Source organism: Anopheles cruzii, chromosome 3 (genome assembly GCF_943734635.1).
Source record: "Anopheles cruzii chromosome 3, idAnoCruzAS_RS32_06, whole genome shotgun sequence".
NCBI lineage: Eukaryota > Metazoa > Arthropoda > Insecta > Diptera > Culicidae > Anopheles > Anopheles cruzii.
In genome coordinates, this window is record NC_069145.1 from 82,730,676 (window position 1) to 82,745,634 (window position 14,959).

The 14,959-nt window shown below is 51.6% G+C and overlaps 1 protein-coding gene across 1 annotated transcript in view; it reads right to left on the reverse strand.

The window, feature by feature from the left end:
* Positions 1-14,597, reverse strand: part of LOC128271146 (neural-cadherin-like) — a 68,356-nt gene extending 53,759 nt beyond the window's left edge. The window contains 2 exon segments of the mRNA XM_053008586.1: positions 13,049-14,394; positions 14,509-14,597. Of these exon segments, the coding sequence (XP_052864546.1) occupies positions 13,049-14,394; positions 14,509-14,597 (1,435 nt within the window).
* Between the last annotated feature and the right edge of the window lie 362 nt (positions 14,598-14,959).

Here is a 14,959-nt window from a genome sequence, read left to right on the forward strand (position 1 = left end):
CGCTCGTAGTACGTACCTTGTGTGCATGCACACGTATGGTTAATGCAGTACAGACTGTAAACATAAAACCGCAAACCTGATGCCGTTGCCTTCTCGGCGGCCAGAAGATGGGTTACCTAAGGCACTCTCTACGTACTCCCCCGGTTCCTGGGCCGCCGGTGGTCGTTCCGGCGCAAGGTTTTTGTTTGACATTCCCGCTTTTTCACGCAAACTTCAACTCTGATCCAGTTGGTAAATATTGATCATCGCGTCATTCATACCACCCCACACACTCATGCACACGATACACTGCAGTGTCTCAAGATGGAAGGGAAACGAGACATTTGAAAGCATGAAAATTGAAACGATCCGTGTAAAAGGTTTGTAAATTTAATTTAAATTTTCTGTCCATGCAAAAGAACTCCGGAAAACTTCTTTACGAGAAATCTTTTGAAACTTCATGGAACTACAACTGAAATACATTTATGCGTTTTTGGGTTCTCGATCCGCTCTCGGATGAGCCTCCGAAAGACGAGCGATTGCATCCGTACAGGAGAACTTCAAAACGTCCCGAAAACGAATTACGTCACATATCTGCAATGCGCAACACAATATACGGGGAATCGACAGGAGTGCCCGGGCGGGCGGCGGGCGGTCCACAATAACAAGTCGTTTGTTTACTTATCCCTCAATCCCCAGGTTTTTGTTTGTTTGCCTTTGCTGCCCGTGTTTCTTTTCGTCCTTGCTCTGCGCGCGCCCGGTGAAGCAGCGCTGCACGGTCCCTTTGTGGTGCCTTAGAAGGAGATCTGGACCGACGATATTAAGAAGTGCATTGTACCGTTCCCGGTTCGGCGTTGCGTTTAGGAACAAACCAAACGATGCGCGGTGGCCCCGAATAATGGAAAGGCAAAAAAGGCTCCCCGCCGCCGCCGCTGTACAAATGAAGAAACCGAAATGAAGGAAGCCGAACAGTAAATGTACACCAACAAAACGGAAAGATCAAGATAAACGGTCGTCGGGGTCCGGGCAGCGGCCATCGTCGGAAGGTTTGTTTTCACAGAAATGTCAAACCAATCCCGCTCGCTGGCTGCTGGCGCAATGCAATAATCTCAGTTTCCGCCAGCCAGCCAACCGTCTCTCGCCCCTCGAGAGACTCGGCTGCCATATGTGGCTCTCGGCTACAGAAGGATACGGTGAGATGGCAAATAAACACCGAAACCATCGAGAGTCCACAAAGTACGGCTAGCGGTGAGACCCTACACGCTACCGCCGGAAACGGTGACCAACTCTTTTCCGTTGTCCCGACCGGACGCACCTTTCGACCGGAAATGTATGCTCTGCTCGCCAAATTGAATCCTTGCGGTTGGTCAATCGGCCCCGACGCCAAGCTCGTCGATCATCAAGGAGCTCAACAACAGCCCATCCATCCTACAGCCACAACCCTCCCTGCCAAGGTACTCCGTTTGGTTCGCGACTTGGCCGTTACCGAGGGATTTACTTCGACTTTCGGGGCGATTGAAATAGCCCCACGGCGGTTTGATCTACCGGCTACGGGCGAAGAAATTGCCATTTTGAGACTCAATATTGTCCGGTTCTTCCCGTTCGACCCTTCACAAGAAACTCGATTCTCGATTATTGATTTTGTCCCCGGCCGCAAGCGATTTTCCTGCTCGGGGCCCACCGAGACCATCGCCGGAACGATTCTTGGGAAGAATAGTTCTCTCGGTTTGGGAGGGAAGAAAGTTTGCCACGTCAACGCCAGACGGTGCCGGCCGGCCCGGATCGAATAATGTAAGGATATCAATTCATACTTTGCAGATGTCGTTCTGCGACGGGCCAAAATTAGATTCGAAGTGGAGTGTCGCTGACGATTATTTTCTTTTCTTATCCGTTCCCTCACGAAGCATTGAAATATTGAATGTGCGCGTCGAAAAGCCATTCGAAAAGGAAATGTGGCCGAGTAGAATGCCCCGAAATGTGTCAACCCCGGCAGACACGGGTAAGCCCGAGCGCGCAACAGTCTCAAATGTAATTAGATTTTAATTTCATTTCCGTCGACACAACGGAACCGGCGAACTTATCGAAGAAGCCCACACACGTTTCGGCCGCGCGCGCCAATGAGGGCAATTCTGGGTGTTCTACGCCGAAGCCCCTTGCCTTTGCTTTGTGTCAATAACAATTAGATGAACGAAACCAATAAACGACGGCACAGTGAAGCAATGATGGAGGGCAAACAAAAGTGAAAGAGCAGCAACTACACACGGCCAGGCCAGCGGAAAGGTGCTTCTCGTGTTCGAAACTGCATTCTGCTGTCTCGGGGGGCCGGTGCGGGGAAAGAGTGCGCACGAAAACCGCACGGAGCGGGCTTTCCGGTTCGGTGCCTCCGCTTCCGTTTTGCCGCCGGCGAGCTTGTCGGTTTCGATTTTCTGCCACGCCGGGGAGGAAACGATCTGTCAATGTCGCTAATTCAGCAGGCTTCTTGCCAGTGTACGTGCTCGCTGTTGTGTGGTAGCAAAAGTGTGAGCATCACGCAACCATGTTCCGATATTCTGCCATTGCGTTACTCGTGCCGATTATTTATTTATTAAAATATGTTATCCAAATGAATTCCTTTGGGTTTTATATAGGACTACAATGTGTGCATTAGTGATCTATACTTGCTTTCTTGTAATGTTCATAGGTTCTTCCTCGCCCTTGGGACCTTCGTCCTTTGGCGGATGTTTCGAATTAGCAATGCTCACTATTTGTACCCAAATGAAGTTCGTTTTCCGGTCTAAAAGATCGACCTATTGGTCGAGTGCACCGTCGAAGAATGATCTCCGGACGGAACATCACACCAGAAAAGCCCAAAAACGAATATATCCTAAGTTAAACAGAAAACTCCCATTACGATGGCACAGTTGATCCTTGATTTATGGCCAACGGAAACTAGGACCACACTGTTGCCACCGCGACCATTGTGTTTCCCGCAAACCACGCTCCAGATCATCGTGAGGTCCATAAGGACCGAAAATAAACGATCGCACCAACAAGCATCACGCACGCGGCATCTGGGCGCAGCAGAGAACCCCTCGGGGGCTGCACACAATTTTGGGCGAGTAAATAAAAGGTATGTACGAACGAGAATCGCAATTAGCCGCCGGCGGCGGTTGGGATTTATTATTGGTCTCCCGCGACCCGGACCATTCGCCATTCACGTGGCCGATGATTCTTTCCCCCCCCAACCAAAAAAAAAGCTGTATATTGGTTTGTGTACCGAAAGATTATAAACAAACAAGTCATTTTTCTCACACCGTTGAGCAGCGGCGTCCTCTGTCCCTCTCGGAAGGGAAACTCTGTAGCCATACCTTTTCCCAGTACCTGCTACTGCTTCTGCTATTGTCGGCCGTTACACCAATGGAATAGCATTCATCAACAAGGGCGAATTCGAGCGAAGCCGAAAGTGCATGGAAATAATAATTTTCAGAGTGGCGGAACTAGCATCAGCCCAATCAGCCGGATCCGCGCACCCAACCTTGACCGTCGTCATCGGCGTCGTAGCGGTCCACTTCCCCAGAGGGTGAGGTTCGAAAAACGCCACACCCGCTCGCCCGCCAACCGCTCCGATTGATTGAATTTTTGGCTTCCTTTCCGAAACGCTAGTCCCCTTTCTAGGGTCCCGAAGAAACCCAACACACGGTACACGCGGAGGTCCAATTATTTATTTTCTTAATAGTTTCCTGTTTCCATTTTACAACGTCAACAAACCGAGGGTCCGATTCCGGGAGCCTCTTACCAATCTCGCAACATAAATGATGTCAAACGGGCCATATTACACACGGACGGACTCGAGAGAGAGCGCAAACGACGACGCTTCCTTCCTAATGGCATCTCGCGTAAGAGAGGCGCAAACAATCGAATTTCGAATCCAGACCATCACCACAACAAGGTTCCTTTGCCTCGATATGCGCTACTAGAGCTACAGAGCCCTGGCTAGCAATAAATCATTTTCCAAGTCGAACGGCGAGCGATCGATGGGTTTCCGACAATTGAGAGCGCGCACGGACAACAAACGATGCCGTCGTCCTGCTTTAGTTGTTCATCGGTATGTTTTCCTTGATCAACTTTGATGTGCGCGCTCCGCGGCTCAAGCCGGTAATTGAAATTCAATTTGCAGATAAAACGAACACCGGGGAGCTTTCTGTCGAAGCCGGTGGACTTCTTGTTAAAATAACAACGGAGAACGCGCGAGCTAGGAAATCATACCTTCTCAATCGATATACCACCTCTGGGGAATGTGCAGGCACCAGAAAATCCTTCCAGAGGTAGAAATATAAATTAAGCTGACGACGACAACAACTCTGCCGAAGCCCGGGCAGCATTGCGTCCGCTGCGCGCGCGATCCTTGCGCTACACCGTCGGGAAGGCTTCCTTCCTTCCGGCTGCTATTATTATTTGCTCGCGCCTCAAGAACCCACACACACACACACGTTCAAGGAGCGTTTTTTTTCGCGACTCGCAAGAAGCTGGGCGGCCGCAGCATAACAATGCCACTTCCTGCCGTCCTCTCTCTTCGGGACCGCCTCGGCTGCCTTCAAGAGGGAAGCTCACAACAATTCGAAGCCGTTTTTGGTAGGGAAACGGCGTATAAAACGAATAAAGCCTCTTCAACCGGCACCGGGCCCGAGGAACACAGAAGAAACAAGGAAAAGCCGCCGCCTGCTTCCGCAAGGACTGTGTTTCCGTTTCCCGCGTACTATGCACCTCCGCCAGCATGCTGCTTCACACGCGTGCCGTCATCATCGGGGGCCGGGTTTTTGCATACATTTCGGCACCAAAGTGCAAAGAGGTAGGAACCGAGAGTAACCGGCGGCCAACTGTCGTTGCGCGTAAGCGTGCGCAGTGACATCCGGAGCACGGCGGCTGGATCCTCCACAAAAAAAAAACGCGGAAAGAAGCCGAGTGGGGCGCCGCGTGTGCGTTGCTTTCGATCTTCTTTCCCCCTCAGCGCAAAAAGGTCTGGTGCAGCAGCATAACATGCAAGAGTATGCTGCCGGTCGAAACGCCCAGCATAATGGATTCGTGTTCGTTGCCGTACAAACCTTCATTCAAAACATGGCACAAGAAAGACGGAAAGAGAGCAGAAGGGGTCTTAACGGAGGGGCACGGAGCGTAGCAGTGGGAGCGAAACTCATCAACTCCTGGCGTGTATGCGCGCCCCGGGCATGTGCGCGATGTCAAAAATGATTTGGATAAAGTTTGCCGTCGGCGCGAGTCTTAGGGGGTCAGTGTAAAGAAGCCACACACACGCACAGACAGGGGTTTTTGGCCAAGAATGCAAACATCGGCTCGACTAAGTTGTGCGGCTCTTGGCGGTGGCATCATTATGCTGCTACGCGACACACACATACACGTTGGCCTTCGGGCGGAAGATAGGGTTTTGTTTTTTGCAACGGCACCGGCGAATGAAGAGCCCTGCTTGGGTGGGATGACGGTGTGCTCTATGGGGGACACATGGCTCACCGCGGGGGCCATGTGATCGGAACGAACGGGGCAAGTGGAGCGCACTGACACCACATGTGTGCATAATGGATCCCCGCATGTAGCTGTCTCGCTTTCTTGCTCACACTCAGCCACGGCGCAGAGTAGCGGAATCGAGTGGCGAACGGATCAAATTTCGTTCACCCAGATTGGTAACAGAGGACCTTCGGCGTTGTTCTAGAGGAAAGCAATTAGCAGCGTCGTTGGTCCCAAGGGGGGTTTACAGAAAAAGTATGTTCAAATGGTTGGCGGAAGGAAGGTCGACATTTTCATACGCGCCAATTAAGCCCTTAGTTCTTGCTCCCTTAGGTGGGATTAACGAATGGGTGGAAAAGTCTCGGACATAACACATAGATGTCGCTAGTCTTATTACATTCAAAAGAGAGCTGTCTAAATTTCATAATATTCCATGTTGAGTTTGTGAGTTATTGTGTTAAGGATTAAGCTTCATCAGAAAAAAGTCAGAACGCAGTTAACGTCCAAATGAGATGGCGAAACACCAGAATGCATAAATAAATCCACAACATTGTTTCGAATGATCGACAAGTGAAGTTGCGTGAGTTAGCTAACGTTGTAAAGATATCAAAAGAACGTGTTGGCTTTACATTGCATAAGCATTTGAATATGAGAAAGGTCTCTTCAAAGTAAGTGCCGCTCTTACTCACTGTTGACCAAAGACGAACGAACCGGAATTTTCGCGTCGATGATGCATCGACTATCTTGAGAAGGGAAGCGACAGCGATTATTATATGAGTAGGTTATCGCTGAAACTGAGGCCAATTGTAAGATAAATCGTTTTGCGATAGTGGAGTGGAAATGTTAGAGCGGTGCCTGAATGATTGTGTGGCTCTCGATGGAGATTACGTTGATGATTAAAGGCAATTTTGAGCAAGAAAAAACGCGTTCTCTTTCTCAGGTCCGGGACTTTTCAGTCCATGTGTTAGTTTGGCATTTGAGAAATAAAATCATCTCTCGAGAGTATCGTGGAGTTACGGAATATCCGAGCGAAGAGAACGAAGAACGGATTGGAGTTCTCAGATTTTTTTATCATAAAGTGAAACAAACGCGACCGACCAGCAGTTTCGGTCCCCCGTATGTGCTCCATTTTCCTATGTGGCGGCATATCCTAAAGAAGGCAACATCTTTACACCTTTATCACTCCACCTAGAGGCGGACATTAAAAGCGCGTCACTTTATTACCAGCGCTGAGCAGGGGAGCGACGCGCGATTCCGCGTGTTTTGGTACCTCGACCGCACACGCAACGACGAAGCGGTGGTCAGCGTTTGATTTATGCTTGACCTTTGCATCACCGTAACCGTGCGGTGTGTCTGCCCTTTCTGGCGACGAAAAAGGCAGCCGTCCAGAGGTGTTGTCAACGCTTGACGGATCTTCGGCTCACCTTTTCTTTTAAACACGATCTTCGACGCCGCTACGGCAGGCAGTTGGGTCAGCAGGACATTAAATGATGCTTCGGGTTCGGGGAAAAAACTGGGCCATTTTGAGGCATGAACGAAGTACTCACGCACGCTGCTCAGTTAACGCAAGAAGCATGACGCATGTTATTTATGCTGCGTGTTTAATGGGTCCATTTTATGGCCCCACACACTCATCACGACACGCAAAAGCATGACGCGCGGCGTGGTGCGAAATAAACTAAATTGTTATCGCAACTCGTTTGCCGCACATAAAACCACTTTATAAACAATTAAATTAATCAACGCAATCGACCCATCATCCCGAATAGGTGGGGCCGAATATTGGCCCAAGCCAGTCCTCCCCGCATCAAAACATCAAACTATGTGTGCAAAGTGCATAATAAAATTTAAAGCCCGACGCCCAGCGCACACGCGTTTGGTCATTTGCCGGCGGCACCAACAGAAAAACGGAGGGACACGACAGTTACCTATCGAACGGGAAAAAAGGGGTGCGCAACATAAACCCTCGGAGCGAAGCGCATCGCATTTCGCGACACTAAAGCGCAACGAAATTAATAACAGACGCAACACAAAACACGACTTCACATCGGCCGGGGACTGGCATCACCACAAAACCGATTCCGGTGCAAATTTCCGGTGCATGAGTAATTAAAGACGGGCAGCGGCACGCAAATGCGCATCCCGCTCTGCTAATGGATGAAATATGGAGCATTCGTCGCTGCTAAATGCATTCCAATGCACAAAAACAACCGGCGAACGCTGGGCGGAGCGGACGTATTTAATCTCCGCGCGCCAGCCGCTCGCCATTACCGGCCAATTTATCGTCTCCCGACGCTCGCCGCCCCGCATTACGACGATAATTCGTCCCGGAATCCCGGAACCCCCGGACTCAGCAGCTAGGCGCGTTTCGGAAAGGCCCAGCCCGCGTGCGAATATAAATGCGCATTATTGATGCTGCCGCTGATGCGGTATTCGGGATTCGGTTCACCGTTGTGGTGGTGTGTTTGGGGTACGCACCCGTCCTCGGATCGGGTTCGATTCATAAAACATGATTGCAATCAAACCTGCTGATTCAATTAACAAAGATAAAAAAACGACGAAAAGATGGACAACGATCATCGATAGGATAACGCGTATTGTCGAATGATGTGATGTGCGGCACGTTGATGGGGGGGATGACCGATGCATTGTTTAGTCAATCAAATGAAATTCGTAGAATATTTATTTGCCGGCCGGCCGTCAGCCTCGGGGGGAGTGCGAAGCCTTGGGTGAAATTATGCTCCCCGTGTTTGACTAAAATGTCCCTGTTGATAGAGAAGTCGGCAACGCATGCCATTGGGTTGAATAATCCCGGGACTGCCGTGACAGAGGGAGTTGACGAAGGGCCAACAACCTTAGAAAACACATTGTTACAGAAAGCAATAGAGACTTGACTTGAGAGTTGTCTTGTGTGCAGCGCAAGACCCCGCTCGGCGATTGTAATTGATGGACGGAGAAGAAGTTTGGTTCAATTTTAGCCCCAAAGGGTATAGAAAAATAGATTTATGTCTGTGTGTGTGTGATTGTTGTCGGGTGCATGCATTTTTCTTGTTGTCTACTGACCCGCAAGATGTGGTGAGTGAGAGGCAAAAGAACGTACTCTTCCACAGCAAATCGACAAATGCATCATTTTAATGCATCCAAACAGACGCGTTCGCGCGGCCTAACAACTATTTATCTTTTTGGGGCCAAATGTAAACATCTTTGTTAATACATCTCTCTCGGTCACTCACACACACAAAACAGTGTCTGCCGTCGCGCGCGAGAATTGAATATTTATAAGGATTGCTTTTTGTGTGCCTCGATCATGGACGTGGCGATCAGGTCGAGAGAAGCGCTTCCGAGCAGCAGCAGCTTGGCTTCTGGAAAGCAACCCGTTAGATAAACACATGCCAGACCTTTGCTGGCCAGCGAACACTGCCTTATCCCTTGTAACCCCCGGGCCCCGGCGGCATCTTATTTTGATCCGTGTCTTTCCACAGCGTTCGCCGGAGAAACATGCTCGCGTCGGAACGAGAAACACACTGCGGGCGCGCGCGCTGGAATTTGGCTAATGAATCGGAGCGCTGGAAACGGGAAGCACTTTTCGGTTTGGTGGCGGATGTTGCCACACACGCACGCACCCGAACCACCGTTTATCTTCGCTGCCAATCAACGCCCGATTCCGATAATCCATTTTTATATCGAGCAAAAGGTGCGAAGTGAATTTATCGAACCCGTTGCCATTACAAGGATTATCATGCGCCAGCATCATCACGATTTACGACGTTTGAAGCATAAATTTGGCAACATTAGTTTATTACCACCTGGCAGGCAACCGAATGGGCTCTTCCCTTCCCATCAGTGCGCGCCAATGGCCGGCTGTCCGTTTCACTTTCGATGCTTCTCCGCGTTCCTCAATGAACCAACCTTCTTTTTGATTCGAACACCCACGGCACCCTCACAGTCAAGTACGGTGCGAGATATCTGCTGGCGTCTTCCCCGGGGGCCAACGGAAGACCATGAGTCAGCATCAGCGCCACTTCTACCAACACCACCCCGCCGTGTGTGTGGCTTTCCGGAACCGTGAGGGAAGAATAACCCCGGAAAGTACCCAAAATGCGTAGGGGAAGAGGCCAAAGTTCACTGACTTGGCGCAGTCTGAACTTAGCTCGATCGGAAAAGACGCCGGTCCCCGAGGGAGCTGAAACCCTCTACCGCTTGTCCAGCAACGCAGTATAATAAACAACGCTGGGTGAACGCTCCGGAGCCAATCAGCCTACACAACGTCCTCAAGCCCCACAACATTCATGTGTTCATGCTCTCATTTTGCCGATCCAACGAAATCCGGAGAAAAATGGCAGATTGCAGGCGGAAAACCGGAAACCATCCATGTGGAAAAAAGTGGAAAAATATTAATATATTGCCAAAAAAATGTAGCCCCTGTATGTTTGCATACGCGCCGCCGTTCGCAGAAACCCCGGCTCTGACAGCCTGATTGCCGTGGCCACCACCACCACGCTGTACTCACGCTTCACATCTCATCGGGCGTTACACGTTACATTCAACAGCAACATCAGCGTGCATCATAAATCTGTCAACATATCGGAATTTTATGTGTTCGTAGCACTAGAGCGCGGTCCGTAGTGCCAAAATCAACCGGAACGGGCACAAAAAACGGACGCTGGAAAAGTGTCTTCATCATTTCACGTCAAAATAAACACACAGCAGCATAACGAGGCCTCCTCCCCGTCAACGGGATTGGCGCCCAACCGACCAGAAAAAAAAAATCCTTCTCTCATGTTCCAAGCATGACACATTTTGTGAGTTGCAGAAATCGCGGCGCGCTCGTGGGACAATAAATTTTACTGACTGGCGTGTACGGCGCGGTGCGCTAGGGACTACTGGCGAGTTTGGGCGAATCCCCGTCACGGAACGCGGCACAATATTTCGGTATGCGCGAGAACGAAGAACACCGTTTATGTTGGGTTCTCCCAATCAAAATGTGTCCATAACGTACCGGGTGCCGCTTTCGGGGCGCTTAAAAATTGGCACCGGACAAAAAATGGCGGTGCCCGGATGTGGAGCGCAACAATTTCCATCCACAGCCAGCTGTGATTTCGTAAAGCACGCAACCAGAGGGCCCGATAATTGACGCCTTTCCTTCTTTAAGTATTTTGCACCAAACCAAGTGCCCGTTGTTCCATTGCCGATTGGGCGCCCCGCCTATTTCGGCGTACCCGGAAGAACCTCCTCAGGGATCTCTCTTCCGAAGTGGGGGACCCCATTCTATTTGGCGCATTGACACCATCTGCGACGATGGCGACGACAGGGTGGTGACGGAAATTACAAATTATGATTGGCGCAATGCTGCCAATCGTCTAGCACGCGCAACAAACACACGCACGCACGCGCTCCTGCTGCGCATCAGATTTTATGGTCCCGTCCCGAATTAGAATGATTTTCTTCGTTCGCCTCCGGCCGTGCTTGGCTTGTGATTAACATTAATGGGCGGCAAAGGCAAAGCGCAAATGGGAGAAAGAAAATGCTTTCCCAGCACAGCCCACTTAACTCCGTGGTGCTGGTGATTGTGGCCATTGACCACCAGAAGCGTAAGAAAAGAGGCACCCAAACACACACAATAGCGGTGGTCAACCCTACCCCGTGTAAGGGCGCACGAGTGCCAATTAATAGCAGCTGGAAAAGCCACCAAATTACCGACGTTAACCACTCTGCTAACCAGCTGCTAACAGGGCGTGAGTGTCCCTCCGAACGGTCCCTCTCCTCCTCCGACCACCGGCCGGCCTTTGCGCTCTCCGCTCGGAATAATAAATTTTCATTACATTCAATTTAAATATTCATCCTGCGATGAGTCTGGTGGTGGCGGCGCCTACAGGCCTTCGTATAGGAGGAAGTGTCATGAGCGAGTGACGGCCATTTTCGAACTCTTTGGATGCACCAAAATTTATCGAAAGGCAAACGGAAATGGGCATTAAAATAGGCGGGCGCATTCGACTACCGTCCTATGTTTCTTTCACTTGCGCAAGAAGCTCAACGGGGCCAAGCAACGGCCCAGCAGCTCCTCGATGAGATCAAATTTATGCGAACCCTTGTCGAGTCTCACTACCGCACCACCACACCACTTCCGCCCCATCCGACATTTCATCCAAAATCCCTCTGACTAGGCGCGCGGGGCGTTATATGTTTACACATTTTGGCAGGACTCCCTCAGCGACTGCCAACATATTGAAATCATAGTTGGGGGCCTCCATTCGGAGAGCTACTCCGCGGTGCCCAAACAATGGTGGCCTCGAACCCGGGGGCCACTTGTTGGATGATTAGCTACTCCCGAAGGAAGGAAAAAGAAAGCACAAACCAAACACTCACATGAATAATCAACACAAATCTTGGGGCCTGTCCTTCCGTCATAGACCTTTACGCTTCGAACTGTCATGTTCCAATTGCTGCGGGTTCGCTGCCTGCGCAATCGTCTCGAGATATCGATTTACCACCGAGACGGGGGAACGGGTTTTCGCAAGAGATTCACAATGCTAGGAAATTAATTGGAGTGTCTGGCCGACGTGTGCCCTCTCTCGCTAGGTGCTGGCTATCTTCCGGATCTCGCGGACCGTTGCTCTGCGCGGTAAATTGATCCGTCACATCGATCACTGCCGGCACTTGTGTGGCGCGCCAGCCAAACATCGGTTAACAATCCAAACACAACTTCTGGCATGGCCCCAGAGCAGAGTATCCAGTATCCAGTACAATCTCTCAAACGTTACTACTGCGAAGTACAGGGTGTTTTCCTTCACGATCCATACTATTGAAATGTTAAATAACTCCGCCATTTTTCAGTCGATTTTGACAAATTGGCCAAATTCTGGAACTTCAATCTAGGCCGTCTTAGTCATGGATCAATTTATGGTCATTTGATCGATATTGTATTCTGAGTGAATTGTTAATAAACGGCATTCTGTACTCTAAATAAATCTTGCTCATTTGTTAAAATCGACTAACAAATAGCGGACTTATTTAACATTTACATAGTATGGGTCGTGATGGAACATCCTGTATATTTCGTTCGAGTGTTCGAGTTACGCAATTCTTCCACTCAAGCGTCCCCTCATTCTTCCCCTCAAGAACCAAAAATGATATTTCATAGGATTAATCGCTCTCGAAAGCAGACGCCAGATATCATCATCCCCCGAGGCAGAGGAAATATACTTAAACCTCGAAACGCACATTTAAAACAAAGTGGAACCCATCGGAGGCCTCTCTTGAACCGGCACCATCTGATCGCTCTGGCGGCGGCGGCCATCAACAGTTTCGGTAGCGAACGTTGGCGCTAAACTATGATGACGCCATAGAGCTCACGCCGGGTCCGGGTCCACATAATCCAACCCAAGAGCCACAGATTATCGACTGGTCGGAGCCAGACACTGATTAGACCACCGATCGCTAATGGCTGGGCAACTAAAAACATGCAAATGTTACGATCGCCGCCGCACAGTTGGAGGAAGCTAATCGAATCGGCGTTAATCAGCGAGCGATAAGCGACGAACGCGATGATCGCGGGCAGGAACCGTCTACTCACCGTTGTGTCCCTGGTTGGTAATGATCACCCAGAAGTCGATCGTCTTCTCCGGCCCAAGCTCCTCGTAGTCCCACTTCTTCTTCACGCGCACCGCCCCGTTCGTCTCGACCGTGACCCACGGGTTTTCGTCGCGTATCTTGAATGTTTCGCGGTCCGTTTCCTTCTCGAGCTGGAACACCTGCCGCCCCTCGTTGTCCCCGTCGGCCTCCGTGAACTCGATGCGCTTGGTCGGCCGAACCGCCCTCGTCACCCGCCGCTTGTCACGCCGGTGCGAGTGCTGGTACTCGTGGCCCAAATGCTGCACGATCACCGGAACCGGTGGATCCGGGGCTACAAACTCCACCAGGACCCGGGCCGCCCGTTCGCTCTTCAGACTCGGGGTGCGCAGATCGTGCGCCTCGACGTCGACGAACAGTTCCGGGCCGCCGCCGCCGCCTTCGTTGTCGGGTTCACCGGCCAGCAGAAGCTCGCCGGTTTGTGGCACAATCACGATCGTGTTGCTGGGGGCCGTCAGCCTGTACGCGACCCGGTCCCCGTCGGCATCCTTGGCCTCCACCTTGCCGAGGCTGGTGAAGCGCTGCCAGGTGATGGTTTCGTTGCCGGCCGGAGTCGTCGACTTCACGCCCGTCACCGTGAACCGGTAGTCGGGCTTGGCGAAGATTGGCCGATTGTCGTTCACGTCGGTGATGCGCACCGGAAGGTGCACCTCGGCCCGGTTAATCTGGCGTGCATCCGTTGCCTCCACCACCACGCTGTACGTGTCGCGGTGCTCGCGATCAAGCGGCTGGGCTGCCACGAGCCACACACCGTGCTTGCGAGGATCCTCGATCCGCACCGTGTCCTGGATCTCGCCGGTCGAGCTGTCCTCGAGCGCAAACTCTCGGCCCTCGTTACCGGCCGTGATGGTGTAGATGATCGTCTTGGCACCCCGCACCGAGTTCGCCTGCAGGAGCGGCAGGTCGCGGACACGGGCCCCCGGCTCGCGGTTCTCGCTCAGCTGACCCACCGTGTCGGCCGGAAGGGCCGGAAAATGGAGCATATCCTTGCGGTTCATCACGTACAGCTGCAGCTGGTGAGTGGCCGTCGAGTTGGGCGTTTCCTCCAGCACGACCAGCTTGACCGGGCGATTCACCAGCGGCGACAGGTCCGCCGTCGTCATCACCATGCCGTCCTCGAGCACGGTGAAGTACTTCGAGTAGTCCGTCTCCAGCAGCCGGTAGTTGAGCGGCTTCGACGAATACGACGAGATGGACGAGAACGGTGCGTTCGGACCGGTGAAGTTGGCCGTAAACTGCTGGATGCTGTAGCCCGGATATGTGTCGTGGGGCAGCACTAGGCTGATAAAGCTGTTCGTTGGGTCGAATTTGAACTCCTGGCCACCGTCACCACCAGGGCTCTGGTGGTGCTGCTGGTGGTGGTGCTTACTCGCGACGAGCGCAACGTTAAGACTAAACACTAACACTAGATGGGCGGCCACTAGTAGCGCCGGTGGCGACCGGCGGCTGCGAAGACTGCAACGCCCTCTACATTCCTCCTCCTTCGTGGCCATGCCTGCGGGCCGCGCGCTGCTCCGAGCGGCTCCGAGGCTCCACATCACACCACACCACGCGTGCTTCTAGGACGCAATAGGATCTCGCGCACGTGCAACACTGAATCAACTCTTTTCCCCACAAACACACACACCCTCCCGCCGATCGACACTAAATCTCTTCGCTAACCCTAATCACTAGAATTCACTGCAGAACACGGAAAAAGAAAGGAAGGAAAAACAATTGAAAACACGAAACCACACGCACACAACACCCCACAACAGCTGGTCACACGACGAATGCACTTCCACCGCACCCCGCACACAAAAACACCTCATCCCCGGGGGATGAGCATTCATCTTTCGAATCGATTTGACGTTCC